The following is a 27,968-nucleotide window of genomic DNA, read 5'->3' as shown; positions in this document are numbered from 1 at the left end:
AAGGAAAGGGAGAAAAGAAAGGAAAGGAAAGGAAAGGAAAGGAAAGGAAAGGGAGAAAAGAAAGGAAAGGAAAGGAAAGGAAAGGGAGAAAAGAAAGGAAAGGAAAGGAAAGGAAAGGAAAGGGAGAAAAGAAAGGAAAGGAAAGGAAAGGAAAGGGAGAAAAGAAAGGAAAGGAAAGGAAAGGAAAGGAAAGGAAAGGGAGAAAAGAAAGGAAAGGAAAGGAAAGGAAAGGGAGAAAAGAAAGGAAAGGAAAGGGAAGGGAGTGTGCATGTTTGTGTGTACGTTTGTGTGTATGTATGCATGCATGCATGTTGAGAGGGGTGGGGTCACCTGTAGCGCGACATGAACCGAAGATCCTGGTTCAGGCCATCTTCATGGGTACCGAACTTGTCGTCTATCAGCCTCTGCTTGGTGTTGTTGTGTATTCCAAAGTCCACCTTGGAGGATGTTTAACCAAAAGTCCGAGGTTGAATGTCCTTGACTGCTGAAGTGTTCCCCAACTGGGAGGGAGCATTCCTGTCTGGCAATTGATGTGGTTTCCATTGATCTGTTCTTCTAGCGTCTGCACGGTTTCTCCAACGTACCATGCTTCAGGGCATCCTTGTCTATCTCATATGCTGCAGACAATGTTGACCAAGTCACGAGTATCTGCCGTGCACCCACGTGATGGTAGTGTCCATGTCGAAGATCTGATGTGTCTTGCAGAGGTTGCCATGATAGGGTCGTATAGTGTTGTGGTCAACGTTGTCCTGAAGGCTGGGTAGTTTGTTGCGAACAATGGTCCGTTTAAGGTTTGGTGGTTGTTTGAAGGCAAGAAGTGGTGGCATGGCGAAGATCTTGGGGAGGTGCTCATAGTCATTGATAATGTGTTGAAGGCTGTGAAGAACATGGCGTAGTTTCTTCGCTCCTGGGAAGTACTGGACGACTAATGGCACCCTATCGGATGTATCCCATGTCGTTTTCAGAGGAGGTCATTACGGTTTTTCATTGCGGCACGTCAGAATTGGCCTATCTTCTGGTGGTCACCCATCCCCCCTCAATATGAAATGTGCTGTAGTGCAAAACTTAATTTTCTTTCCTCACTGCACAAAAATCTTTCACTCACTTAATTCCCCAGCTTTAAGTACATTTTCTAAGCTGGGCTACATGCTACTTACTTTAGTGAGTGAATGGAGTTAGGTCACAGATCAACCAGCGTGTCATTGATTGATGGAAAAGGCTCAATTCCTGTTCGAGCTATCTACAGCTTGGTAACACACATACACAGACAAGTATCCACATACATTCCTAGAATAATCATGCTGCAGAGAAGAGGATTCACTTACTTTGGAATTTTTGTCTGGAAGCGATTGTTGACTGGTATTCGACCCTTCTTATCAACTTCGATTCCCATGTCCTGCAATCCCAGGTTCTCAGTGTAGGGGCGACGGCCAATGCTCACGAGCAGCACATCACAAGTGATTGTATCTGCCTTTCCACCAGCTGCAGCCTCAAAACTGGAGCAAGCAAATAAAATGCTTCAAAGTGCGTCCTTGGAGCACAAAGCACTTTTGTGCTTAACCATACACACGGCTTATAGCTCACTTCTTTCAATGCATCCCTAACTAATCTATTAGATACATTCTCACGTCATACTCACGAAACATCAATCTTCCTGTCAGGCCTCTTAGTCGCTGAAGTAACTTTCGTATTAAGCTTAAACTTCAAACCCTGCTTTTGAAGAATGCGCTGAAAATTCTTTGCAATCTCCATGTCGATGCCGATTCCTCCAACATGCCCCAAGAATTCAATAGCTGTGACTTCAGAGCCAAGGCGTTGCCATACAGAGCCCTGGAAACAGAAGAAAACTACGACTTCCAGACACCGGCTACTGCAACATACACACTGACCATTTCAATAATGCAGCAGCGCTCAGGACAGCAAGAGCACTGGTATCATTTCTCCCACTCTGGCAGTGGTAGGTGGTAACGGGTAACATTTACCAGTGGTACAATTTCACTGCTAGAGAGATAACACGCGAGGCGGCCTGACAGGCTTAGGACCAAACATTCCCTCTAATTTTCTTTTGCTGAGCGAGGGATTAAGATACCCATTAAGATTGCTGCCCAGCTCTGCAATTCCCATTTAAAAGCACTGCAATTTGTGCATGGGCCTTTCGTTCTCTGTACAACGCAGGTCAGACAATTACGCATCCACACAGCTTGTGCAGAATGTTGATGGGGACGTCATTATCCTATTAGAGAGGGATCAAGTAAGAGTATAAGATCTAAGAGTCTGGAAGATAGGAGGTCAGTCACTTGTTGGGCCACCTTTAGGAACCACACTTGGAGATCAGTGTCCGAGAGGCCAGTAGATCTACAAATGCCCTACCACCTTAGCATGCCAAACTAGATGAGACACCTAGCTGGTACATCAATAGCGTGGAGCTTGGAGGGAGTATATTAGACACTTTCGCAAGTATCGTGTAAATTGCCATCTACATAGTTAACAGACTGTAACTGTGTAGTCGTGTAAGTGAAGTAGGGTCCTATGCCTGGTGAGACTTCTGTCAGTGCTACTGCCAGGGGTCTCAGTGCAATGTTTCAATGGGAACTGTGTCACGGATGGCTGTGACACCCTGCAGAGTCAGGAAATATTATCCTAGTAAACTATTAAAATCATTGAACAGCTTTTTAATAAATTACACGATTAATTTCTTTTCTCAATTCCACTCGTGGTTACAGTGGAATCCATGATTTGTTTCAATATCTGTTAAGAGCAACAGAGTTCCTGGCACAAATTTTCAAGAGGTCAGAACTTCTTTTGGTTTAGATTTTCAGATACCTACTGACACGTACGATTACTGGAGTGTAACTGGCTAATAATCCGCAGGTTTGAAATGGGGAAAGAAATTGCAGTTCAGTTACAAAAGATCAGGGACAGGGATTAACTGATGACCTCTACCAAAGATCTGGCTCAGGCACAATGGGTTCAATGGTCTGTTCTACATGATCCCTTAATTAATTGCTCTTAAAAGCAAGGTCTCATTTCTGCAGTTTCTTTTGCTTACCAATTCAACACCAATGACACCAGCACCAATAACCACCAGCTTCTCAGGAACTTGTTTCAATGACAAGGCTCCAGTTGAAGACACAATTGTCTCTTCATCAATCTGTGAGTATGGCATATTAATGTTGTTAATTTAATACTCTTACAAAGTTGACTTTCAGGTAAAGAGCATGAACAGATTCTACAAAAACACAAGACTGTTGCCAAGGTAAAATGGATGTCAATAACAGAGACTAGGCAGGGAATTGGAAGTGGGTTATGCCAAATCAGGACTGCACCAGAATAGGCATGACGGCCTGAATAGATTTCAATTGTACTATAATTTCCACTTACCACAGCTTTAAACAGGATTGTGCATCAGCTAAATAGTGGTGTAAAAACATGGAAATTTATCAATTGAGAATGATCTTTTTCTTTGTTAACTGACATACCTGAATCCCGGGGAAAGGTGTAACCTCTGATCCTGTGGCAATAAGAATGTTCTTGGAGTTGATGATTTGTACACTACCATCACTACAGTAAGCTGTGACCTGGTGTTTTCCAGTAATCTTTCCATGTCCTTGAACATGTGTCACCTTGTAAAGAAATAGAAAGATAACAACAAACTTTTTTTGCCTAGTACAATTGTAAGAAGGGTGAGGCAATGGATCTGGTTTACTTGGACTTTTAGAAAGCTTTTGATAAGATCTTGCGCAAGAGATTAGCATGCAAAATTAAAGCACACAAGGTTGGAGGTAGGGCTCTGATATGGATACAGAACTGGTTGACAGGCAAGAAACAAGAGTAGGAATAACATGTCATTGTCTGAGTGGCAGCCAGTAAGTAGTGGGGTACTGGAGAGATCAGTGCTTGGATCCCAGCATGATATATCTGAATGATTTAGACAAGGAACTAAATGTAACAGGTTTACATTTTCAGATGACACAAAGTTGAGTGGGAGGATAAAGACAGTGGATGTAGATTTGTTTCAGTGCGATTTGGACAAGTTGAGAAAGTGGGCAAATGCATGGCAGATGAAGTATAATGTGGATAGTTATCCACTTTGATGGTAAAAACAGGGAAGGTAGTTATCTGAAAGCCGATAGGTTGGGAAAACTGAAGCTATAATGGGATCTGGGTGTCCTTATATGCAGTCACTCAAAATAAGCAGACGGTGAAGGCAGCAAATGGTGTACTAGCCTTCATGGCAAGAGGGTTCGAGTACATTTTTTAATTCATTCACGGGATGTGCACGTTGTTGCCTGGCCAGGATTTATTGCCCGTCCCTACTTGCCATTAATAAGGTGGCGGTAAGCTGCCTCTTGAATCACTGCGGTCCACGTGCTGCAAGCAGGAAATTCCAGAATTTTGACCCAGCGGCAGCAAAGGAATGGCGATATATTTCTAAGTCAGGATGGTGAGTGGCTCGGAGGGAACTTACAGGTGGTAGTGTTCCAGTGTTTCTGCTCCCCTTGTCCTTTTAGATGGAAGTGGTTGAGTTTGGAAAGTGCTAGCTAAGGATATTTGCCAAATTTCTGCTGTGCATTTGGTAGATAATCCACACTGCTGGTAATCAGCGTCAATTGCAGAGGGAGTGGACATTAGAAGAGATAGTAGGAACTGCAGATGCTGGAGAATCTGAGATAACAAGGTGTAGAGCTGGATGAACAGCAGGCCAAGCAGCATCAGAGGAGCAGGAAAACCCTAACCTGTCCTTCCTCCCACCTATCCCCTCCTCCCACCTCAAGCCCCACCCCCATCTCCTACCCACTAGCCTCATCCTGCCCCCTTGACCTGTCCGTCCTCCCTGGACTGACCTATCCCCTCCCTAACTCCCCATCTACACTCACCTTTACTGGCTCCATCCCCGCCTCTTTGACCTGTCTGTCTCCTCTCCACCTATCTTCTCCTCTATCCATCTTGTATCCGCCTCCCCCTATTTATTTCAGAACCCCCTTCCCGAAGAAGGGTCTAGGCCCGAAACGTCAGCTTTCCTGCTCCTCTGATGCTGCTTGGCCTGCTGTGTTCATCCAGTACTACACCTTGTTATCTTGGGCATTAGAAGATCTGATGCCAATCAAGTGAATTGCTTTATCCTGGATCGTATCCAGCTAATTGGTGTCATGGAAATTGGCTGCAAGCAAGGAAGGTTGTCAAAGGATACAGCAGGATATAGACTAGTTGGAAAACTGGTTGAAGAAATGACAGGCGGAGTTTAGTCTGGACAAGTGTGAGGTGACGCATTTTTGGAAGGTCAAATACAAGAGGAATGTATACAATAAATGACAGGGCCCTTACGAGCACCGAAATACAAAGGGATCTTGGGTGGAAGTAAGTAGCACTGTAAAAGTGGCAAGAGAAGTGGATAAGGTGGTGAAATAGTCATACGGCATGCTTGCCTTCATTGGTCAAGGCACTGAGGAGAAAAGTTGGCAAGTCGTGTTGCAGCTGTACAAAACTTTAGATCAGCCACATTTGGAGTACTGTGTGCAGTTCTGGTCGCCATATTATAGGAAGGACATGGAGGCTTTGGAGATGGTGCAAAAGAGGTTTACCAGGATATTGCCGGGATTGGAATGTATCAGCTATAAGAAGAGGTTGGACAAACTTGGATTGTTTCTGCAAGAATGTCAAAGGCTGAGGGGAGACCTAATAGAAGTATATAAAATTATGAGGGGCATGGATAGCCTGGCAGCCAGAGTCTTTTTCCCCAGGGTGGAAGTATCAAAGACTAGAGGAATAAGTTTAAGGTTAGAGGGGAAAAATTTAAAGGTGTGCGAGGTAAGTTTTTTTTAAAAACAAAGTGGTAGGTGCCTGAAACATGCTGCCAGAGGTGGTGGTAGAAGCAAATACAATAGCAACGTTTAAGAGGCATTTAGACAGATATAGTATCAGGTAGAGAATAGAGGGATATGGACCACGTGCAGGCAGATGGTATTAGTTTAGGGCAGCATGGTGGCCCTGCTGCCTCAGTGCCAAGGACCCGGGTTCGAGTCCTGTGTGAATTTTGTATATTCTGTGTGGGTTTCCTCTGGGTGCTCCAGTTTCCTCCCACAGTCCAAAGATGTGCAGGTTAGGTAGATTACAGGGATAGGGTAGAGGGTGTGTCCAAGTGGGATGCTCTTTGGAGGATAAGTGTGGACATGATGGATTGAATGGCCTGCTTCCACGATTCTAGAATGGCATCACAGTCAGAGATGATGGGCTGAAGAGCCTGTTCTTGTGCTGTTCTGCACTATGCTCTAAGCTTCTTGAGTGTTGTTGGAGCTGTACTCATCCAAGCAAGTGAGGAGTATTCCATCACACTCCTGACTTGTGTCTTGTAGATGGTGGGCAGGCTTTGAGGGGAGTCACAAGGTAAGTTATTCACTGCAGTATTCTGCTCTTGAAGCCAGTATCTATATGGCAAGACCAGTTGAGTTTCCAGTAACCCCCAGGATGTTGTTAGTAAGGACTCAGTGATGGTTACACCACCGAATGTAAAGGGACATTGGTTGTCTCTTGCCCGAAACATTGACTTTCCTGTTCCTCTGATGTTGTCTGACCTGCTGTGCTTTTCCAGCCTCAACTATAAACTCTGGCTTCCAGCATCTGCAGTCTTTATTGTCTCCGAAACCTGGGGTGCTCTATATTTCATGCACAAAATGTGCACGTTAAATGCAATAATTGGAAATATTACTAAATTTAAAACAGAATTTCCTCATTTAGATGTACATTAACTTTTCAAAGACATTTCAATGTGCCAAAGACTACATTTTAATTCTGTCTATGCTCAAATGATAAAGGCCAAATGAGTAGGTATTAAAAATTTAAAGTTTGATTAATTGCAAATCTTAAGACATATTCTTTCTTCTGATCACCTATCTGGACTCTGACTGGAGCTGGTAAAGCAAGCAACGAGCTCTGCTCCCATACCTTGACAAACACCCTGATTAATTCAAATGATAATTCTGATACAAATGCTGAAACTAACCTTATTCTGTTTAAATAGATGAGCAATTCCACCAGTCAATGACTTCACCGCATTGCTCTTTTGTTCCATCATCTTCTCCAGGTTAAGATTCATTCCTGTGACTTGAGAACCAAGTGAAGTAAAGATTAAAGTAACACCTTTTGCACTTTCAATATTGCACACGAAGTTACATTTTAATCAAATGTAAATGTAATTGTGAAACATACCGCAAAGAATAGAATAATTTTGTTGTACTAACAAAACATTAGGATATTTTTGATCCTAATCTCATTTACAGACAGTTAATTTGCAGGGAAGGATATTTATATTCAAAGGAGATTGCATGGCCTTGTAATGTATCGAAATAAGCCTCAAGATGTCCAACTTCACTCTTTTCATTTATGTTTTAAAACCACAGAAGCAGTGCAGCAGTCAATTTCCCTCCCCAATATTTTATACAAGGTGGGGGGGGAAGACATCAGTAAGCAACAGCGTTAGCAATGACCAACTCCACCACATCTCATTTACTCTCAATTTCTAGCCAAATCTCACACAAAAGCTAATTAATAAAAAAGGTGGTGGGGCAATGGAAGAAAGAGGGCAGTTAACCAAATATACCTACATGTCCGTAAGAACTGCCTGGTAAATCCAGAATTTTAGCCTGCTCCTGCCCCACAACAGATGGCTTCCCATTTTGACTATTTTATTCCCATTTGTCCAGTCTATTTTGAGACTACTCTACTCTTCAGATGCTCTCTGTCACTTTTAACAGCTCTTAGTTTCCTGGCCTTAAGTGACTGACGTCACTCATGGATGTCTATTCCCTTCACATGTTCATGCCTAACCAAGATGATCAGAAAGCCCCCTGATACATCCCCGAACAGAACCCAAATCATCTCCATCCGGCTGAACCTTTCATCGTTTTAAATGACTTCTCCTTTAATTCCACTCACTTACTCGAAATGGCAGCACGGAAGCAGTCCCTTGAACCAATACAGCAATGCAATCAGTTCCATTCTCCACCCCCAACCTCTCCTTATAGTTTGACAAGCTTGCTTCTCTCAAGAGCCTAACTTCCTATTGGAATTATTGATATCAGGCAGCAATTTCCAGGCTATTACCACTGACTAGGAGAAAAAAAAAAGTTCTCACCTCATTTCACACATCTTGCCTAAAACCTTAACTCAATCTCCAAATCCTTGCACATTTATTGCTCCATGGCTACTACCTCATCTGTATTCCCAGAATTTGAAAATTTTCTTCATTTTGCTTCCAATTTGTACCCTTTCTTCAATGGCATGTGGTCTCAAATCTCTCTTTTACCATTCCAAAGGGTAGGCTTGCCACTCAAAACTTAGCCCAAACCTCAATCACACCCTCCTCTTCTTGTGGCACCTTACAACACAATGACAAGAAATGTAACTCCAGCATTTTAGTTGCACTCTTTTCACAATCCAAGACCCTAAACACTCTTAAGTGAAACAACAATTTATTTGTATTTTCATTTAGTATACTGCATTTGCTGCTTAGTGTAGTTTCTTGTCCATTAGGGAGACCAAATGTAGACTTACTAGTTGCTTTGCAAAAAATTCAGCCAGCTCACTTAATCCCAAACTCTGGTCACCTGGCATTTTAATTCTCTTCCACGTTCACACTTTCTGTTGTGAACTGCTGTTCAATGAAGCTTGAGGAACAATACTTCACCCCCTTCCTTTTCAACTAGGCATTTCAGAGTTTTCAGAACTCATTGAGGTCACAAAATAGTTACAGCACAGGGGTCTATTCATCCGTTCTGGAGGAATTCACCTAGCACCATTTTTTTGCTTTCTTCCGATTACAAAGAACAGTACTGCACAAGAACAGGCCCTTTGGCCCACCATGTCTACACTAGCCACGATGCCATTCTAAACTAACCCCATCTGCCTACACATGGACATATCACCGTGCACATTCTTCCTTTTCAGAAGATAACTGAATTCCCTCTTAAATGCCTTGATTGAACTTTTCTCCACACACAGGCAGTGCATTTCTGATCCTAATCACTTGCTTAGTGAAAAAAGATTTTCATTGCTCCACTGCCACTTTTGCCTCCAATTTGTGCTCTCTTGGTCTCAATCTTTTCATCAATGGGAACAGTTTCTTGGTCTACTGTTTAGACCCTCATGATTTTGTATACCTCTAACAATTTTAAATCACAATCTCTGCCTCATTTATTCCCTTTTCCTTTATTAAAAACAAGAACTCTTGCACCTCATTCCTTTTAGATGGTAGTTATTCATGATCCTGCCATTCACACCTCCTATAGATATTCTTCATTTACGTCAGGTGACAGACCTGAATGTCAACTCAGCTTTTCTTGCCCAGATTCTGAGATATGGAGTACATATGGAGTATTTTGTGCTTGTGATCTAAACATCAGACATACTTACTTTCAATCCCTCTGCTGGCGAAATCTTTCCCATGGGCCAAATGGTAGAGATAGGAGTTATTCAGCAAAGCCTTAGAACAAGAATGACAACTTTGATCACGCAGCTAATCTTAGAACTGATATGTTAAGCATTAAGATAGTGACTATATAATAGTATTCCAATAGAACATCGATTAAAGATGCAGTGTCTCACAAACTGAACAAATACATACTTTGGAAGGGATACATCCTACGTTCAGGCATGTTCCACCCAACGTATCGTTCTTTTCCACACAGACAGTCTACAAGGTTTAAAAATGAAAGTTACCATGTTGAAGTATTCAAAAAAAGTGAGCTTGATCTGATCTGTAACTATGCAAATAATATGAAAAGCACATAAACACCCAAGTAATAAAAAGGTTCACCCAAGCTGCCCTTCAAGTTTGCCCTTTCAATAAGAAAATAACTGATCTTCTACCTTCTCCATAGCCCTCTGACAATCATTATTGAATTTGGTTGTAACTGCAGGCAAGGTACCAGTACCTGTAGAAATAAACATGCCTCAAAACTACGACAAAAAGCAAGACCTAGGGAGAATGGGAATCTGAAAAGATGACAAAGTACTGGAAATAGTCAACAGGTCTGGCACAGAAAGAAATATCTCAGATCAGGGTCTGGTGAAAGGTCACAGACTGGAAATGTTAACTGTTTCTCTCTCCATCTGTACTGGGAGACCTGCTTTGCATTTGCAACATTTTATGCTTTTATTTTAGACTAATAAATTTGTTTCATCCAATTACTCAAAATGACCTTTAAAAGTGCAGTCAGATCAAGTTCCAGTAAACCCACTGGTTGAGATGGGAAGATCCACATTCCTGCCTAAACCTGATAAGCAAGGGGGTGAAAGATGAACAAAAATAAATTCTCCTTTGCCTTTAAAATATTATGTACTACAAAATGTACAACAACCTAACTTACTGACAACGCCTTTGCATCACTTACATATTTAAATTATCACTGATATAGCTATATAGCTAATATGGCTAAACAATTTGAGTCAAGAATAAATTCCACTATTCAGAGACAACAACGTAGGAATAAATTCAAAGGTGCCTTACAGTTGTGTTAAGTGCTGAACAGGAAGAGAGAAACAGGGACAGCAGACCAAAACAGAGTCAATGGCAGAGTTTTAAAAGGAAGCTTTTGAAGGTGAGGATAGGTTAAGGTGGCAAAGATGGTTGAAAGTTGAACTTAGTGATGATAGAAGAGGAACAGACAGCACTGGGCATCTGTCTGCAATAGCAGAAATGCTGGGAGGTATGATGTTGACTCTAAGACTAGCAGATCTCAGAGGGGTCTACTGATGAAGCTGAGGGGTTTGAAATCCAAGCTGTGATGTGAAGGAAATCAGTGAATACTGACAAAAAGGAGGGTCGAAAGGTCACCTAGTCTGCATGTGGAAGATGGCGTTCTGGATGAATAAGAGTGTGAGCTCTGCAGTTCATGTGAACTCCCGTAGCCGTGGATGGAGTACAAATTTAGTTTCTGCAAGGAATATTTTCCCCATGCACAGGATGAGAAGTCAGGTTGACCTGAGGGTCAACTTTCCTCAATTGTCTTTGGGGAGTTTTTTTTTAAAATTCATTCACGGGAGGGTGGCGTCACTGGCCTGGCAGCATTGCCTAATTGCCTAGAGGGCAGTTCAGTCAACCACATTGCTCTGGGTCTGGAGTCACATGTAGGCCAGACCAGGTAAGGATGGCAGTTTTCTTCCCTAAGTGAACCAGATGGGTTTTTCTGAAAATTGACAATGGATTCACTGTCATCATTAGACTCTTAATTCCAGATATTTATTGAATTCAAATGCCACCATCTGCCATGGTGGGATTTGAACCCAGGTCCCCAGAATATTATCTGGGTCTCTGTATTAACAGTACAGCAATAAGGGCACTAGGGCATCGCCTCCCCTCAAACCAGGCGGATATGCTTTGTCTTGTAATTGTGAATTACCAATTGTTATTTTTACCAATCACAGACCTCATCCTCTCTCTCTGTCAGCTGAAATGCCACATTTTTCTAGACAGCTCTTCAAACATTTCTTAGAGTCTTTGAAACTCCAGAAGTGTTTAGTAGCTTCAACTCACTGTGGAATACCTTCCTGGGTAGCCATTTGTACAAAGTGACCAGCCTAGCAAGGCAGCCCCTTTAAGCCACTGGTTTTACAATTGGCTGACTTTACTCTGAGGAGCTGGATACTTATAACCTGGCAGCACCATCAAACTTTCCGGATCTTCCTGAGGCAATGTTGGAGGAGTTTTGATATAGTAACTGTAAGTAAGCGCAATCAAATATTTAAGAAATTAGAAGTGCGTTCTCATGGACTTTAAGTTCTGTGTCTGTTGATCTGCAATTGTAACATGTGATAGATGAAATTTAATGCAGTGGGATATGATAAATTTTGTTAGGAAGAATGAGGTAAAATAACAATACTTCCAGTAGCTGCAAAGGAATTTGGGGACATTTGTGCATAGTTGATTGAACATGGCAAGAGGTGTTCAGTAAGTTGTTAATAAAGGATCCTGTGCTTTACCAGGAGCCTACAGAGTGTCCAGTTCTGGGTCACACTTTAGAAGAATATGAAGGCACTGGAAAGGGGCAGGAAAGATTCAGAAGAATGGTTATGGAATGAAGGACTTTAGTTAGGAAGATTAATTGCTGAAGCTGGCTGTACTTTCCTTAGGGAAGTTTGAAAGGAGATTTGATAGAGGAGTTCAAAATTAGACAGGTGCGCACTGGGTAGATATGGAGAAACTGTTCCCATTAATGGAAAGATGGGGGAGTGAGACTAAGGTGCCTGCCATGACATGTGAACATGTGAAAATATTCTCATACACCAAATGATTAGGATCTGGAACGCTTTGCTGGTGAGAGTGATCTAGGTAGGGTCAGTCTGGCTTTCAGAAGGGAACTGGGTAATAATCTTAAAAGGAAAGATCTGCTTGGCTGTAGGTAAAGGCATGAGGGTGTGGCACACATGGCAGTGTTCAATGACACTATGGACGTTTAATTCCAATAGCACGTAGGAACAGGAAGAGACTATTCAGCACTTGTTCTACCATTCAATGAAAAAATGACTCTGATCTGACTCCGTACACCAATATATCACAGGTTTAAAAGTGAATAACTCAGCAATCAATCAACATTCGCAGAAGAGTTCAAATCATCCAGGCAGTATGCACAGAAGTGCTTCCTAACTTCAGTCCCCAAAGGGTGTTGCATAATATAGCCAGGTCTCCTAACTCCAGATTGCTCAAATAGCAGGAATAATTTGTTTCCCTTCATTGCCTGAAAACTTTGATCATTTTACACCTTAATCTTCTAAATTTTAGGGAACACAATCCTAGTTTATGTAATCTCTTTTCACGATTTAAATCTGGGAGCCTAGATATCTGCCTAGTAAATCTATACTGCAAGGCCTAATACATGGTGCCATTCCTCCTGTCATCTTGTAACCCAGGTTTTGTATTGTTGAAGCATGACTTGTACCTTCTTGTTTATGTTATCTAGGAAAATGCCAGCATTTCATTTGCCTTTACCATAAATTTCTGTACCTGTCTGGCTTTCCACCATTTTGAAAATAGGTTCATGTTCAGTCTTTTTTTAGATCCAAAGTGTACCACTTCATTTTGGCTTGAACAGCAATTTATTTGCAACAGGTTTGTCTGTTCTCTCTGTAACTTTATGCTTCCGTTGACACTGCTTGCAATACCACCTTTTTTATCATTGGTACATTTGGACATTGGCTTTGCTTTACATATGATGCCATTTCATAATTAGCTCACCATCCTTTGACTTACCTTAAACCCCAACTGTGCAGCCTTAATGGCAGCAACATACCCGCCTGGTCCCGAGCCCACCACTGTGACATCTGCATCAACTGGAATGAGGAACAGAGTTCATTCAGCTTGAGCCTTCATCACTGACAACCAATATAACTAATATAACCCCAACACTCGTCAGTGAACCTCCATACAGACCGGCCATAAAATGCAAATTTACTAAGACGAAATCACTTTTCTCCACAAGAAATCCCACCTGTGCCTCAAAATCTAGCCATCTTATACCTGAACAATTAGGAACAGGAATATGCCATTCAGCCCATCGTGTTGAATCACAAAACCCCATTGAGTCCACACCAACCCTCTGAAGAGCATTTCCAACCCAGACTTAATACCATACCTCCAACTCCCACCCCATCCCTGTAACCCTGTATTTCCCACGTCTAATCTACGTAGCCTGCACATCGCTGGGAAATTTAGCATAGCCAGTCCACCTAATCTGCACATCTCTGGACTGTGGGAGGAAACCCACACAGATACAGGGAGAATGTGCAAACTCCACACAGACAGTTGCCCAAGAGTGGAATCGAACACGGGTCACTGGTGCTGTGAGGCAACGATTACCACTGAGCCACCCAAGAAACTATTTCACTTGACAGGTGGTGAAAGTCTGGAATTCACTGTCTGAAAGAAAGCCAAGTCAGAAACACACGTAGCAGTTAAGCAGTATTTAGATATTCGCTCATAATGCCATACGCCAAGGTGTATGGGGCAAAAGCTGGAAAATGGGATCCTTGTTCACCAGCATGAACATGATAGGGCAGAATAGCCTCCTATGTCATAAACATCTGTGAACTTGCCCTGCCATTCTAGAACATGGCTGATCACTTCCTCTGCCATTTTCCCACATTATCTCCATATCCTTTTTCATTAAACTCTAGAAATCCACTGATTTTTGTCCTGAATCTGATGCATTAGTTTGCGTCTTTCCATTTAACTTCCTTGCTTAGCATTAGATGTTGTTCTGCCTCTTATACCACTTCTTTTAGAATCATTGAATCCCTACAGTGTGGAAACAGACCCTTCGGCCCAACAAGTCCACACCGACCCACAGAGCATCCCACCCAGACCTATCCCCCTATAACCCCACCTAATCTACACATCCCTGAACACTATGGGCAGTTTAGCACGGCCAACTCACCTAGCCTGCACATCTTTGGACTGTGGGAGGAAACTGGAGCACCCGGAGGAAACCCACGCAGACATGGGGAGAACGTGCTAACTCCACATAGACAATTGCCCGAGGGTGGAATCAAACCTGGGTCCTTGGTGCTGTGAGGCAGCAGTGCTAACCACAGAGACATCATGCCGCCCCAAATATATTTTATCTAGAATATATTTTAATTGTGACCAATTGGGTATCTCCTTAAAACATCTGCTACTACTTATTCATCAATAGTCCTTCATTTTAGCCTGACTGCTCAGTCCACTAGGGCGAAATTTGTCCTCATGCTGCCTCACAGGGACAGGGACCCAGGTTCAAGTCCTGCCTGAGGTGACTGTGTGTGGAGTTTGCACATTCTCCCCATGTCTGCATGGGTTTCCCCCAGGTGCTTTAGATTCCTCCCAGTCTGAAGATGTGCAGGTTAGGTGGACTGGCCACACTAAATTGCCGATAGTGTTCAGGGATGTGCAGGTTAGGCAGACTGGCCATGGGAAGTGCAGGGTTACAGGGACAGGTTAGGGAGGTGAATTTGGGTTGGATGCTCTTCAGAGGGTTGGTGTGGATTTGATGGGCCAAATGGCCTGCTTCCATACAAAGGCATTATGGAATGATTCTATGTAATTATGTTTAACTCCAAAATGCTGCTGTGGGACTGTAGCTTCACACCCTCCAACTGAATTTAAAATTCTAGATCATTCTTCCCTCGAGGATCTTTTACTATGAGATGTAATTAATACTAATTAATCCCACCTCATTATTCAATTCCAAACCCAGAATAGCCTGCTTCTGGTTGGTTGCACAATATATTGCTCCAAGAAAAAGACTCCTATCTAGGAGAAACTTTTGGTGTACCCAAGTGACTCTTTCAACTGAAGGAATTTATTTACAACAATAACTATAAATTCTATTTCCTGGATCTGAAATTCCTTGTGTCATAAATGAAGCAGCTAAGCGGGAATGACTCAGTTGCTGATGCTTGAGCTGATTCATGTGTCACCAGTGAAACATAATTTCACACTGTACGAGTCTGTCCGCACAATGGATCAGAATAAAGCCAATATCTCAGTGCGCAAACCACACTTTAGGATAATTACAAGGATATTCAAGATAGTGTGGAACTGGAGGAGCAGGAAAGCTGACGTTTCAGGTCAGGGGGTGGCGGGGTGGCGGGGGGAGGTGGTGGTGGAGAAAGAGAAGACCACCCTCTACAGACCCTTTCTCCCACTTGCAACATACCGCATGCTCCTGGACACCACCCCAAAGCCTTCTACCTTCCCTCGAACTCTTCATCTCCAACTGCTGTCGTGACAGCAACCTCTCCACCCCTCTCACTCACTCCAACCTCTCCCCCACAGAACGTGCAGCCCTCCATTCCCTCCCTAACCTCACTATCAAACACGCAGATAAGGGGGAGCACAGCAATGGTATGGCGCATTGACCTTTACATGGCGCCAACTCTCTCCTACCGCCCCCTCGATCGTGGCCCCACCCTTGACCACCAAAACATCATCTCTCAGACCAATCATAACATCACCTCAGGTGACCTCCCACACACAGCCTCCAACCTCATAGTTCCCCAACCCCACACTGGGTTCTATCTTGTTCCCAAAATCCACAAACCTGACTGCTCCTGCCGACCCATCGTCTCTGCCTGCTCCTGTCCCATTGAACTTATCTCTGCTCACCTTGACTCTGTTTTGCTCCCCCCCACCCCCACAAGTCCAGGAACTCCCCACCTACGTCCAGGACACCACCCATGCCCTCCACCTCGTCCAAGACTTCCAATTCCCTGGCCCCCAGCACCTCATCTTCACTATGGACATCCAATCCCTGCATCCCCCACATGGAATGCCTAAAAGCTCTCCACTTCTTCCTCTCCCTCAGGCCCAACCATTCCCCCTCCTCCAATACCCTCATCCGCTTAATCAAACTCGTCCTTACCCTTAGCAACTTCTCCTTTAACTCCTCCCACTTCCTAAAGAGTAAGGAAGTGGCCATGGGAACCTGGATAGGCCAAAGCTATGCCTGCTTCTTTGTAGGATACGTGGAACAGCCCCTCTTCCACTGCTATACTGGCACTATATCCCACCTCTTCCTCCACTACATCGATGACTGTATTGGCACTGTCTCGTGCTCCCACAAGGAGCTTGAACAGCTCATCAACTTTTCTAACACCTTTCACCCCAACCTCAAATTCACCTGGACCATCTATAATATCTCCCTCTCCTTCTGGACCTCTGTCTCCATCCCTCGTGACCGCCTTGCAACCGACATCTATTTCAAGCCTACCAACTCCCACAGCTATCGAGACTACACCTCCTCTCACCCACCTTCCAGCAAGAAGGCGATCCCTTACTCCCAATTCCTCCACCGCGTCTGCTCCCAAGATGGGGCATTCCACTCCCGAACATTCCAGATGTCCTCTTATTTCAAGGACCGTAACATCCCCCCTTCAGTGGTCGAAAATGCTCTCAACCGCAACTCGTATTTCCCCGCACCTCTGCCCTCCCACCCTTCTCCCCCCGCCAACGAAAACAAAGACAGAATCCCCTTTGTTCTCACATATCACCCCACTAACGTATCTAACGTATCCAACGTATCATTCTCCGCCACTTCCGCCACCTACAATCTGACCCCACTACCAAGGACATCTTTCCCTCCCTACCCTTAGCTGCCTTCCATAGGAACCGCTCTCTGTGACTCCCTCGTCCACTCCACACTCCCCACTAGCCCTACCACCTCCGGCACCTTTCCCTGCAACTGCAGGAAGTGCTACAACTGCACCTACACCTCCCCCCTCACCTCCATTCAAGGCACCAAACAAACCTTCCACATTAGACAGAGGATCACCTGCACATCTGTCAACGTGGGCTCTTGCATCCGCTGCTCCCGATGTGGCCTCCTGTGGTAGTCAATGAGACCAACTGGAGGCTCAGAGACCGCTTTGTAGAGTGCCTGCACTCTGTTCGTGACAAACAACAACACCTTCCAGTCGCAAACCATTTCAACTCCCCCTCCCACTCCCTGGGTAACATGTCCATCCTGGGCATCCTCCAGTGTCACAATGACACCACCCACAAACTGGAGGAGCAGCACCTCATACTCTGCCTCAGGAGCCTACAGCCTGATTGCCTAAATGTGGATTTTACCAGTTTCAAAATCTCCCCATCCCCGGCCTCATCCCATGACCAACCCTCCCTCTCATCCCTGCCTACTTGACCTGGCACAATCTGTCCATCTTCTCTCCCACCTATCCACCCCTCCCACCTCACTGACCAATCCCCACCACTCTCTACCTACACTCACCTATCACCATCCCACCTACCTTCCCCAGCCCCATCCCTCCTCTCTCTATTTATTACTGAGGTCCCTTCCCCCCCCTCCCCATTTCTGGAGGAGGATGCAGGCCTGAAACGTCAACTTTCCTGCTTCTCTGATACTGCCTGGTCTGCTGTGTTCCTCCAGCTCCACATTTATGTTATCTGACTCCAGCACCTGCAGTCCTTACTATCGCCGAAGGATATCCCAGTGTTGTTAGAGAAATTACTAAACAGAGCAGAGCAATCAGCTGTTATATTAGAATTGACAAGAGACTTTCAGAAGTCCCATTGATGGCTTCAAACATTCCTCTAACACAAGGATTGGCAAATAATACAAATTTAGATACTTTTACCTAACTTTGGGCCTGAAACTACACCTTAAACTATAAATAGTAGACAATTCTAAGCAGTTTATCCTCACATGGGAATTGCGCATAAAGTTAGCATCAGATTCAGCTCAAAGACATACAACAAACTTTTAGAAAGACAGCCAAATGAGCTCACAGAGGAGTAAAAATAGACACTGCACATAAAGCATGCCTGAAAAAAAAACAAGGACTTAGAGTCACAGAGATGTATGGCATGGAAACAGACTCTTCAGTCCAACCTGTCTATGCTGACCAGATATCCTAAATTAACCTTGTTCCATTTGCCAGCATTTGGCCCATATTCCTATAAGCCCTTCCTATTCATATACCCATCCAGATGCCTTTTAAATGTTCTAAATGTACCCACCTCCACCACTTCCTCCCACAGGTCATTCTACACTTATTTCAGTTAAACTGATTTGAGCAACAGCAGACCTGAATCTGTGCTGTATACCCTCTAAGATGTTTAGCTAGCCCAAATAAAAAGGTTTATAAATTTATCAGTGCACTGTCTTACTTTAGCCCACTTGAATCATGTTCGGATAGTGCTATGTATGTAACAATGGCACTAACGGTAGCTTTAGCTACTAGTATACAAGTCCAATCCCACAAATACATTTTCCTGCTCCCTTTTGCAATCCATAATCCTTTTCCATTAGGGTTAAAGTTCACCAAGATATTATAGTGAAAGTATTAGCCAGACATTACAAAGGTTGAAAAATCATAGGGGAATCAGCATTGAAATGATTAGGAGGTGGGAACCCTCACCCACAGAGTACCATACCTGGTGCAACATCAGCATAGGTCCGCAGCCTGACTGCTGAAAGACCTTGGAGTCTATGACGGGCATGTCCAGTCTGCATTCAGGAGGGAAAAAAAAACATTAGAATCAACCTTCAGAAACACAATGAACAAGTCAGTCCATCTTCAGAGCTCTCCTTTGGTCACATCTGCTAGACCTTCTTCTCTCACACAAAAGAAGGTAAACATTGTCAACCACTGCATGGAAGGAAATCAGAGCAGTCCAACCTGGGTCACAACTCCTTTCAAGTGTTAAAAACCCCACACTACAGGCATACTGTCTGAAATTTCAATCAGCACCAACAAAATCTGATGGTATTCAGCTAAATTAGCTGTATCATTTAAATTGTATGTATTTTGACCAATATCTAATGCATTCACTTTATATAATTCTATGACACTGACCCAATAAGGAAATACCAGAGTAAGTTAGCATTATCATTGCAGAGAGATCATGAGGACTGGAAGGGTGTAGGGGAAAGACACTAGGAGGCCCCAGGATTTTGTCTTGGGGCAGGAGAGAAGGGGATGGAAGGGAGAAACTCCAGGATTTTTGAGGCGGTCATTCCGGGGTTTGGGGGGGGGCGGGGGGGAAGGAGGAGGAGGAGGGAGAGTTCACAGGGTCTAGGGTCACGAATTTTGAGTGGGGGTAGGGAAGAGGGGTCTCCTGTATTTGGGGGAGGCGTGGAGAGGGGCCTGTAGCATTTTAGGGGGAGGGGGAGAGGTGGTGAAGCCTGCAGGTTCTGGGTCTGATCAGGACGGTGCCTTTTGACACAAGAAAGAAGCCTCCGGAGCAACGGGACCCCGATCCCAGGGCTGACCTTGAGCAGCTGCCGAAACATCAGGCTCCAGATCCGCATCGTCCGTGCAGCGTGACCCGGAAATACGTCACCGCCCTGATCCCGACGCGCCGTCCGCCGCTCCCATTGGCTGTCCGGGCGGAAGGGGCGTGGCTAAAGGTGGCGAGCCCGCCAGCAGCTGGCGCTTACCCAAATACTGGAGGCAGTGCTCAGTAAGGCTGACAGTGTCTGTGGGCAGACTAACACAATATTAAAGATTTGGGTCCACTGACTGTACTTCACAACTGATAGCAGCTAGGGGCTAAAATAATGGTATTGTTTACTGAAGTCGAGAGTGGGGGGCAGACGGAGCCCAGAGAGAGACAACCAACTGTTGTGATGGGATTTGAACCTGCATCCCCAGAATATTTCCTGGATTCTGGATTAATTGTAACAAGCAATAATACCACTAGGTCATTGCCTCCCCTTTCTTTGTTCCTGGCAATCCTATCTATATTCAATTTGATGATGAGAGAGTCCTGTATTAGACCTTGTCAAGTCACATGCTGTGCTTTTTGTGGATTCTGGATAAAGATCGTGGATAATGTTTGAGGGGAGTCGGCTAGCATTAATTGCTGAAAGCCTTCAGTATCAACAGTATGAAATACTGGTCTCCCACAACCATTATCACAGAGAGACAACACCATGTCTCTGTGGAGGAGTCATTATGGACTAGGGTTTTGGTTCAACGTTGCAGTGACCTGCTGAATACCCTGTCTGATCTTCATTGTGTCTGTTGCTGAATCTAGTCTCTCTAGACGCTGTTTGACTTGGTCAGAACTTGTGTGTACCAAAGGGTGAGGAGGGGGAATTCATCTCCTTGTCAGGCTCTTCCCCCATCCGGTTTGCTACAGCAATTTCGGTCATAGTGCACCAACTCATTGCAGTGGAAATAGCAAATTTGGATAGCCTTTCTTTCCACAGGTTTCTTGGATGGTCTAGACTTCTGGCTGAACAAGGAGCTCTCAACAGCAGCTACATTAGCATTCCCTGAACTCCTGCAAAAATTATTTCAGACCTGGCCCAGGCTGTGCTAGTGTAGGGATTGGAACAGGGTTGGCCAAGTAGATCTCGTTGAGTATGAAATTCCTGACTGGGGCTGCTAAACTGGGTCAATCTGGGAACCCTGGTTGACAGGTATAAACAGGCCTCCCAGAGAGTCTCCTTACATTAAGGACTGCCCCTGAGCTGGCTGGTCAAACTCCATGTACTATGCACATGTAAATAAAGGATGACTTGATGATGGGAAACCGGCCTGAGTACAGTTATTTTAGTTAGCATAGTGGAACAACTCATCACCGTCCACTGTTTTACACCCCCAATGCACGACAGACTGATGGCTGGAACGCTTTCAGAAAGAGGCTTTTGAAACTTGGGAAGTCACAGCATTCACCACCATCTATTGATTGATTGATTTCTTGTCATATGTACCAAAGTACAATGAAAAGCTTTGTTTACAAGCAGTACAGGCAGATTAAAGCAAACAAGGATGTACAGATTAAAAAGACTTAGACAGAGGCATACAGGTTACATTGCACAGGGCGTGCACTAGGTGAGATCAGCATTGTTTGAGGCTAGAGAGTCCATTCATCAGTCTAATAATGGGCGGGAAGAACCTGTTCCTGAACCTGCTTGTGCGAGTGTTCAGGTTTCTGTATTTTCTGCCTGATGTAGGAAGATGTAGGAGGTCATTATTGGGGTGCGATGGGTCTTTGATGATGTTGGCCGCCTTTCCGTGGCAGCGAGCCTTGTAAATAGAGTCCATGGATAGAGCCCATTTCTGAAGAAGGGTCTAGGCCCGAAACGTCAGCTTTCCTGCTCCTCTGATGCTGCTTGGCCTGCTGTGTTCATCCAGCTCTACACCTCGTTATCCATGGACAGAAGTTTGGCTTCCAGATGGTCTGGGCTGTGCACACCACCTTCTCTAGTTTCTAATGGTCCTGGGCAGAGCAGTTGCCATACCAGGCCTTTATGCACCCTGACAGTATGCTTTCAATGGTGCATTGGTAGAAGTTGGTGAGGGACATGCTAAATTTCCTGAGCTGTCTGAGGAAGAAGAGATGCTGTTGTGCCTTCTTGACTGTCGCATCTATGTGGAAAGCCCAGTACAGGTTGTCAGTTATTATCGCTCCAAGGAACTTGACACTCTCCACCCTCTCAAGCTCAGTTCTATTGATGTAGATTGGTGGTGGTGGTGGTGGTGCGAGGGGTCGGGGAGGTGGGAAGTGTTGGTCTTCCTTCTTTCTGAAGTCAATGATCAGTTCTTTTGCTGATGCTGAAAGAGAGGTTGTTCTCATTGAACCACGTCATCAAGGTCTCTATCCCCCTTCTGTATTTTGACTCATCGTTGTTAGATATCTGTCCTACTGCAGTGGTGTCATCAACGATCTTGTAAATGGTGTTCGTTCGGAATTTGGCAAGACAGTCGTGGGTGTACAGGAAGTACAGTAGGAGGCTGAGAACATATTCTTGGGGGGCTCCAGTGTTGAGTGTGATTGCAGAGGAGGTGCAGTTACCTATCTTCACTGATTGCAGTCTGTGGGTCAGAAAGTTGAGGATCTATTGCAGACGGTGGAGCCGAGACTAGGGTCACAGAGTTTTGAGAGCTGTAGTCAACGAGCAGGAGTCTGATGTAGGTTTACTTGTCCAGATGTTCCAGGGACTAGTGCAGGACTTAGGGATATGGCATCTGCTGTGGGCCTGTTATGTCAGTAGGCAAGTTGCAGGGGATCGAGGCAGGTTGGGAGACTGGAGTTGATGTGGGACACAACCAGCATCTCAAAGCACATCATGATGACTGAAGTCACAGCCACTGAGCCATAGTCATTATGGCATATTGCATGTCCTTTCTTAGGTACTGGGCTGATGCTGTTCTTCTTGAAGCAGGTGGGGACTTTGGTTTGTAGAAGGGAGAGGCTGAAGGCTGAATACCTCCACCAATTGGTCCACACAGGATCCAAGTGCTCGGCCAGGGACACCATCTGGGCCTGTCGCTTTCCTTGCGTTGATTCCTAGGAAGATTGATCTGATGTCTGCAGCAGTGACCATAGGAACAGGTGTGTTCAGGGCTGTTGGGGCAGGTATCACTGGCATTCTGCTCAAACCAAGCACAGAAACATAATGAGCGTGTCAGGGAGTGATGTGTCTTTGTCTGCTATCTTGCTCTGCTTCATTTTGTATCCCGTTATGTTGCGTATGCCTTGTCATTGGAGGCGGGTGCCCATATGGTTGGTTTGGGCCTCTAATTTGATCCGGTAGTGCTTCTTGGCCTCCCTGATGGTTTGCTGAGATCATGTCTGGATTTCCTGCATTGGTCTGGGTCATTCGACTTGAATGCTGCACCTCTGGGCTTCAGGAGGGAACGGACTTCCCGGTTCATCCAAGGTTTCCAGTTGGGGAACACCCGGATTTGACTTTCTCGGTATCCAGTCCTCCACACATTTGCTAATAAAGTCTGTGACAGTGGTAGCATGCTCATCTAGGTTTTCCACCGACTGCTTGAATATAGTCCAGTCCATTGTTTCCAAGCAGTCCCGGAGATGGTCTTCCACAGCCTCGGACCACACTGTACTTCTTTTTGTGTAGGGTCCTCCCATTTCAGCTTCTCCTTGTAAGCTGGGAGGAGGAACACAGTGCTGTGGATCTGATTTTCCGAAGTGTGGACGGGGGATGGAGCGGTAGGCGTCTTTGATGGTTGTGTAGCAGTCTTCCAGGATGTTCTTTGATATTAAATAATATGTGGTGGAAATCAATCTGCTTCTTGCAGTGCCCTTCTTTTGATTTCCTATAATACCCTGAGATGGATCTTTGCGATAATATCCTTGTTCAGTTTTCCTTTTAGGTCTAGGATACAGGCAACTAAAAGGATTTGCTGAAAATCTTCACTCTTTAACTGCGGGTGTGAGAATCTAAACTTTTCCTGTTTGGTCTGAGGAGAAGAATTTCGGAACTCATCTATTGTAATGGCCAGTTCCTCCCTCAAGGCTCTAACCTCAGCTGGTGACAGGCATCTATGTGCCATTGTGAACTCCTCTTTAACCACAGCATGGATTCCCCCCTTACCTCCTGCTTATTCAGTTTTCATCATGCTCTTGTGACTATACACATAGACTTTTCTTCACTATTCAAGAAAGGGGAGGATTTCTTTCAACTACATTCAATTACATCAAAAATCACAGGGAAATCATTCTTGTACATGCTTTCCAAGAACACATCAAACTTGTATATCCCACAAGCTGGGAACACAGCTATCCCTATTTTTTGACTCATTTTCATCTGGAATTGTTTAATTTTGGTTATACAGGGATGTGGTCTGCTTCGGGGAGGAAATACCTCTTGTGAATTGCTCCTCTTAAAGTTTGTTAATGTCATTGTTAAGATTAAGAGAAATGAGAGATGTATTAATTGTCTTTCAGCGCATATAAAAATGTGGATAGTTGGGATATTGGGATGTTGAATGAAAGCTGTGAGACTGAGCTAGACAATAAACTCTTGCCAATAATGATAAGTTTGTGTGTTAGTTTCTACCTCCCCAGCCAAACTGGAAACCAGTATCAGTGGGAGGAGAGGATAGTTGCCAGAAGGGGGAGGTGGGAAGCTGTTTTTTTTCAAACTGAAGATTATAATTTGATTTACTTTATGAGAGTAATTATTACGGTAATTAGAGTTCATCTGGGGAAGAATGATAGAACAAAGTGTAAAATGTCAAAATGTGATTTCCTGTTAAAGTTCTGTGAAGATGAACTTTTATGATTATTGGAAAAATGAAGTGACCACATGGTTGTGTCCTTCCCAAGAAATAAAACAAGGTATGGTGTTGGCTCTTGTTGCTTCCTACTAGAAGCAAAATCAGTTATAAAGTATTTTCAGAACTAGAGGTTCAAAAATTGGACATCTAGGAACAGGAGTAGGTCATCCATCCCTCATACCTGTACCATCATTCAATGAAATCATGGCTGATCTGTGGCCTAACTCCATTTCCTGCCTCAGGCCCAAATCCCTTAAACCCTTTCTTTAACACAAAAATTAAGATTTAAGATTAACAACTGATCCAGCATCCACTGTGGTTTGTGGAAAGGAGTACTAAACATCTGCCATTCTTTGTGTGTAGAAATGTTTCCTTACACCTCTCCTGAGTGATCTGGCCCTAATTCTCAGATTGTGCCCCCTAGTTCCAGAATCCCCAACCAGTGGAAATAGTTTATCATGATCTACCCTGTCTTTTCCTTTTAATATCTTGAAGACTGATTTATTGATTTACTTATTGATTTGTTGTCACGTGTATTCAAGTACAAAAGTACAGGAGTACGATGGAAAGTGTATAATGTCACTGCGCAAGGTGCCATCTTAGGTACACATATCTAGGTACAGAATCTTAAGAACAAGGTAGAAAGAAAGAGCAAAGTTAAAAGTTAAACATTACAGTAATTACAGTTTAGTCTAAAACGTGAACTAGTATTAGAAGTTACACATTGCAGACCTTCTTAGTTTTAAAAGTTCAAACATTACAGTTTTTCTTAAGTGCTTAGCCATGGTAGGACTGCACTTTGAGGAATCACCTCGAGACTGGAGATCCAGACTGAGACCATGCCAGGCTGACAGACTGCCATGTACTGCCAAAAGACTGCCACACTGGTTCACTGAGACATTGCCACGCCAGGCTAAGAGTCTGCCACACTGAGCTGAGCATCTGCCATGCCCAGCCAGACTTCAATCAAATCATCCCTTAACCTTCTAGTTTCTAGAGTACATTGGCCTAATTTGTATAATCTCTTCTTGTAACTCCCGAAGTCCAGGTATCATTTTTGTAAACCTAAATCGTACTCTCTCCAAGGCCAATATATCTTCCTCAGGTATGATGCCCAGATCTGCTCTCAGTACTCCAAATGGAGTCTAACCAGGGTTTTATATAGCTGCAGCATAATTTCTGCATCCTTTTACTTTAGTCCTCTGGATATGAAGGCCAGCATTCCACAAGCTTTCTTGATTAATTTCTGAACCTGTTTGTGGCATTTTAAAGATCTATGCCCAAGTCTTTTTAGACATCCACTATATTTAACTTCGTACCATTTAGAAAGTACCCTGATGTGTCCTTTTTTGGTTCAAAATCGATAACCTCACACTTGCTTACACTGAACTCCATCTGCCATTGTTTTGTCCATTTACTTAGTCTATCAATATCCCTTTGTAATTTTATGCTATCATCTAACTATTTACAATACTGCCCAACTTTGTGTCATCAGCAAATTTGGATATATGACTTTCTATGTCATTTTCCAAGTCATTAGTAAATAATGTGAATAATTGAGGCCCTAATACATCTTTGTGGACAGAAGTCAGATGACATCAGGTTATAGTCCAACAGGTTTATTTGAAATCATAAGCTTTCGAAGCACTGCTCTTCGTCAGGTGACATCCTGCCAACTTGAGTATTCACCCATTGTCTCTACTTTCTGTTACTGTCGTTCAAACAATTTCCCAGCCATGCCAGTAATTTCTCCTCAATTCCATGGGTTTCTACCTTAGTTAGCAGTCCCTTATGTGGGATTTTATCAGATGCCTTCGAGAAATCTGTATAAACACTGAGTATAGACATTCACTTGTCCACTACCTTAGTCACCTCTTCAAAAAATTCAGAGAGATTTGTCAGACATGACCTATGTCATGAATCTTGCTGGTTCTCCCTGAGTAACTGAAAATTTTCAGTTTTTAGTTATGCCCCCCCCCCGGCTTTATTATAGGCTCCAACAATTTCCCCAGCACAGATATTAGCTAACTGGTCTGTAATTCTCTGGTTTTCCTCTTCTGCCCTTCTTAAAAAAGCAGACAAGTACAATTTTCCAATCAAGAATTCTGTGTCTAGGGAACTCTGAAAGATTACAGTTGGGGTGTCTACAATGTATTTCCCTGCTTCCTTTAGAACCCTCAGATGGAAACCATCAGGTTCTGGGAATTTGTCATTCTTTAGTTCCATTAATTTCCTCATTACCAATGTTATATGTGCATTAATTTTGTTCAGTCCCTGTCCCCAATCTGTTATTAATTTTCTTAGGACTTTTGGCAATCTATCCTGCTTTTTTACTGTAAATACTGAGGCAAGGTAATCATTTAACATGTCAGTCATTTCTGCATAGTCATTGACAATATCCCCACTTTCAGTCTTTAGTGTGCCACAATTGTTCCTGACCACACGCTTTCCCTTTATGTAATTATAACATTTCTTCTTACTGATTCCAATGTCCCTGGCAAGTTGTCTGTCAGCATCCATTTTTTAAAATTAGCTCTTATAAGCTACTTTGAGGCCCTTTGCTGGGCTTTGTAACTTGCCCATTCAGCAGCTTTGTGCTATTTTTTGCATTTTATAAGCCCTTTCTTTTAGTTCTTTTAGTTTTATGCTGTCTCTCCTCTCTTTAGTTATCAGTGGCTGATTTTCTGTGAAGTGAAGCTTTTCCCTCTTGGGTATACTCTGCACATCCCTGAACATTACAGGCAATTTAGCATAGCCAATCCACCTAGCATTGAACCCCTATAAGCCTAAACCTCAGCCAATATTCCAACACATTCAGCATGAACTGTGATTTTGGAATTCCACTAGATCCCTAATTGTTATGATCTTGGTTGATTTATTTTTTCAGAATCGAAAAACCCAAGAATTAGTAAAAGAATAAAGCCACAAGAGTCATAGTTTAATCAAAATAAATTTACTACAGAAAAATCAAAGGACACAAATGAAAATGGCTACACTCTATCTTAAATAGTCACTTATGTTAAAGATATTAAAAGTACAACAAACTCAGTTACACATAATCAAATCTGACCACTTTCACCTCATCTTTTTTCTATGTGCATTTGACTTAAAGCCCAAAATTCACAGTTAGATAATCTTCAAAGAATGGACAATGAACCACTTCACCTGAGTACTACTTTGAAAATTCAGAAAAAGGTTGTAATTTCTTGTGTCTTTCGGGAAGGTTGGTCCTTCAAATCTGCTCCAACCATCCAGTGGTTGTCAACTTCACATTCAATGCAAGCAAATATTTTATTAAGCATAGCTACCTCAGATCAGAACTGTCCTGATTCTACTCATTGTTAAGTCTGAAGGTTTGTGTATAAAGCTCCCTCTCTCTCCGAGAAGATAGGGGGAGCTGTTGGTGCAGGCCTTCAGAAGATAACAAACTGTAGAGCTCGATC

The 27,968-nt window shown here is 43.6% G+C and overlaps 1 protein-coding gene across 1 annotated transcript in view; it reads right to left on the bottom strand.

Moving 5' to 3' along the window:
• The window catches only part of dldh (dihydrolipoamide dehydrogenase), a 29,163-nt gene extending 9,278 nt beyond the window's left edge, over positions 1-19,885 (bottom strand). Inside the window, exons 1-10 of the mRNA XM_048610317.1 lie at positions 19,761-19,885; positions 18,923-18,995; positions 13,244-13,323; positions 9,620-9,688; positions 9,409-9,478; positions 7,001-7,101; positions 3,480-3,623; positions 3,050-3,151; positions 1,640-1,830; positions 1,326-1,496 (exon numbers count right to left, since the gene is read on the bottom strand). Of these exons, the coding sequence (XP_048466274.1) occupies positions 1,326-1,496; positions 1,640-1,830; positions 3,050-3,151; positions 3,480-3,623; positions 7,001-7,101; positions 9,409-9,478; positions 9,620-9,688; positions 13,244-13,323; positions 18,923-18,995; positions 19,761-19,799 (1,040 nt within the window). The 5' untranslated portion in view covers positions 19,800-19,885. The remainder of the gene's footprint in view (positions 1-1,325; positions 1,497-1,639; positions 1,831-3,049; positions 3,152-3,479; positions 3,624-7,000; positions 7,102-9,408; positions 9,479-9,619; positions 9,689-13,243; positions 13,324-18,922; positions 18,996-19,760) is intronic.
• Between the last annotated feature and the right edge of the window lie 8,083 nt (positions 19,886-27,968).

Source organism: Rhincodon typus, chromosome 22, assembly GCF_021869965.1.
Source record: "Rhincodon typus isolate 14 chromosome 22, sRhiTyp1.1, whole genome shotgun sequence".
NCBI lineage: Eukaryota > Metazoa > Chordata > Chondrichthyes > Orectolobiformes > Rhincodontidae > Rhincodon > Rhincodon typus.
The sequence above is the reverse complement of the archived record's forward strand: the minus strand, read 5'-3'. Positions and strand labels throughout refer to the sequence as shown.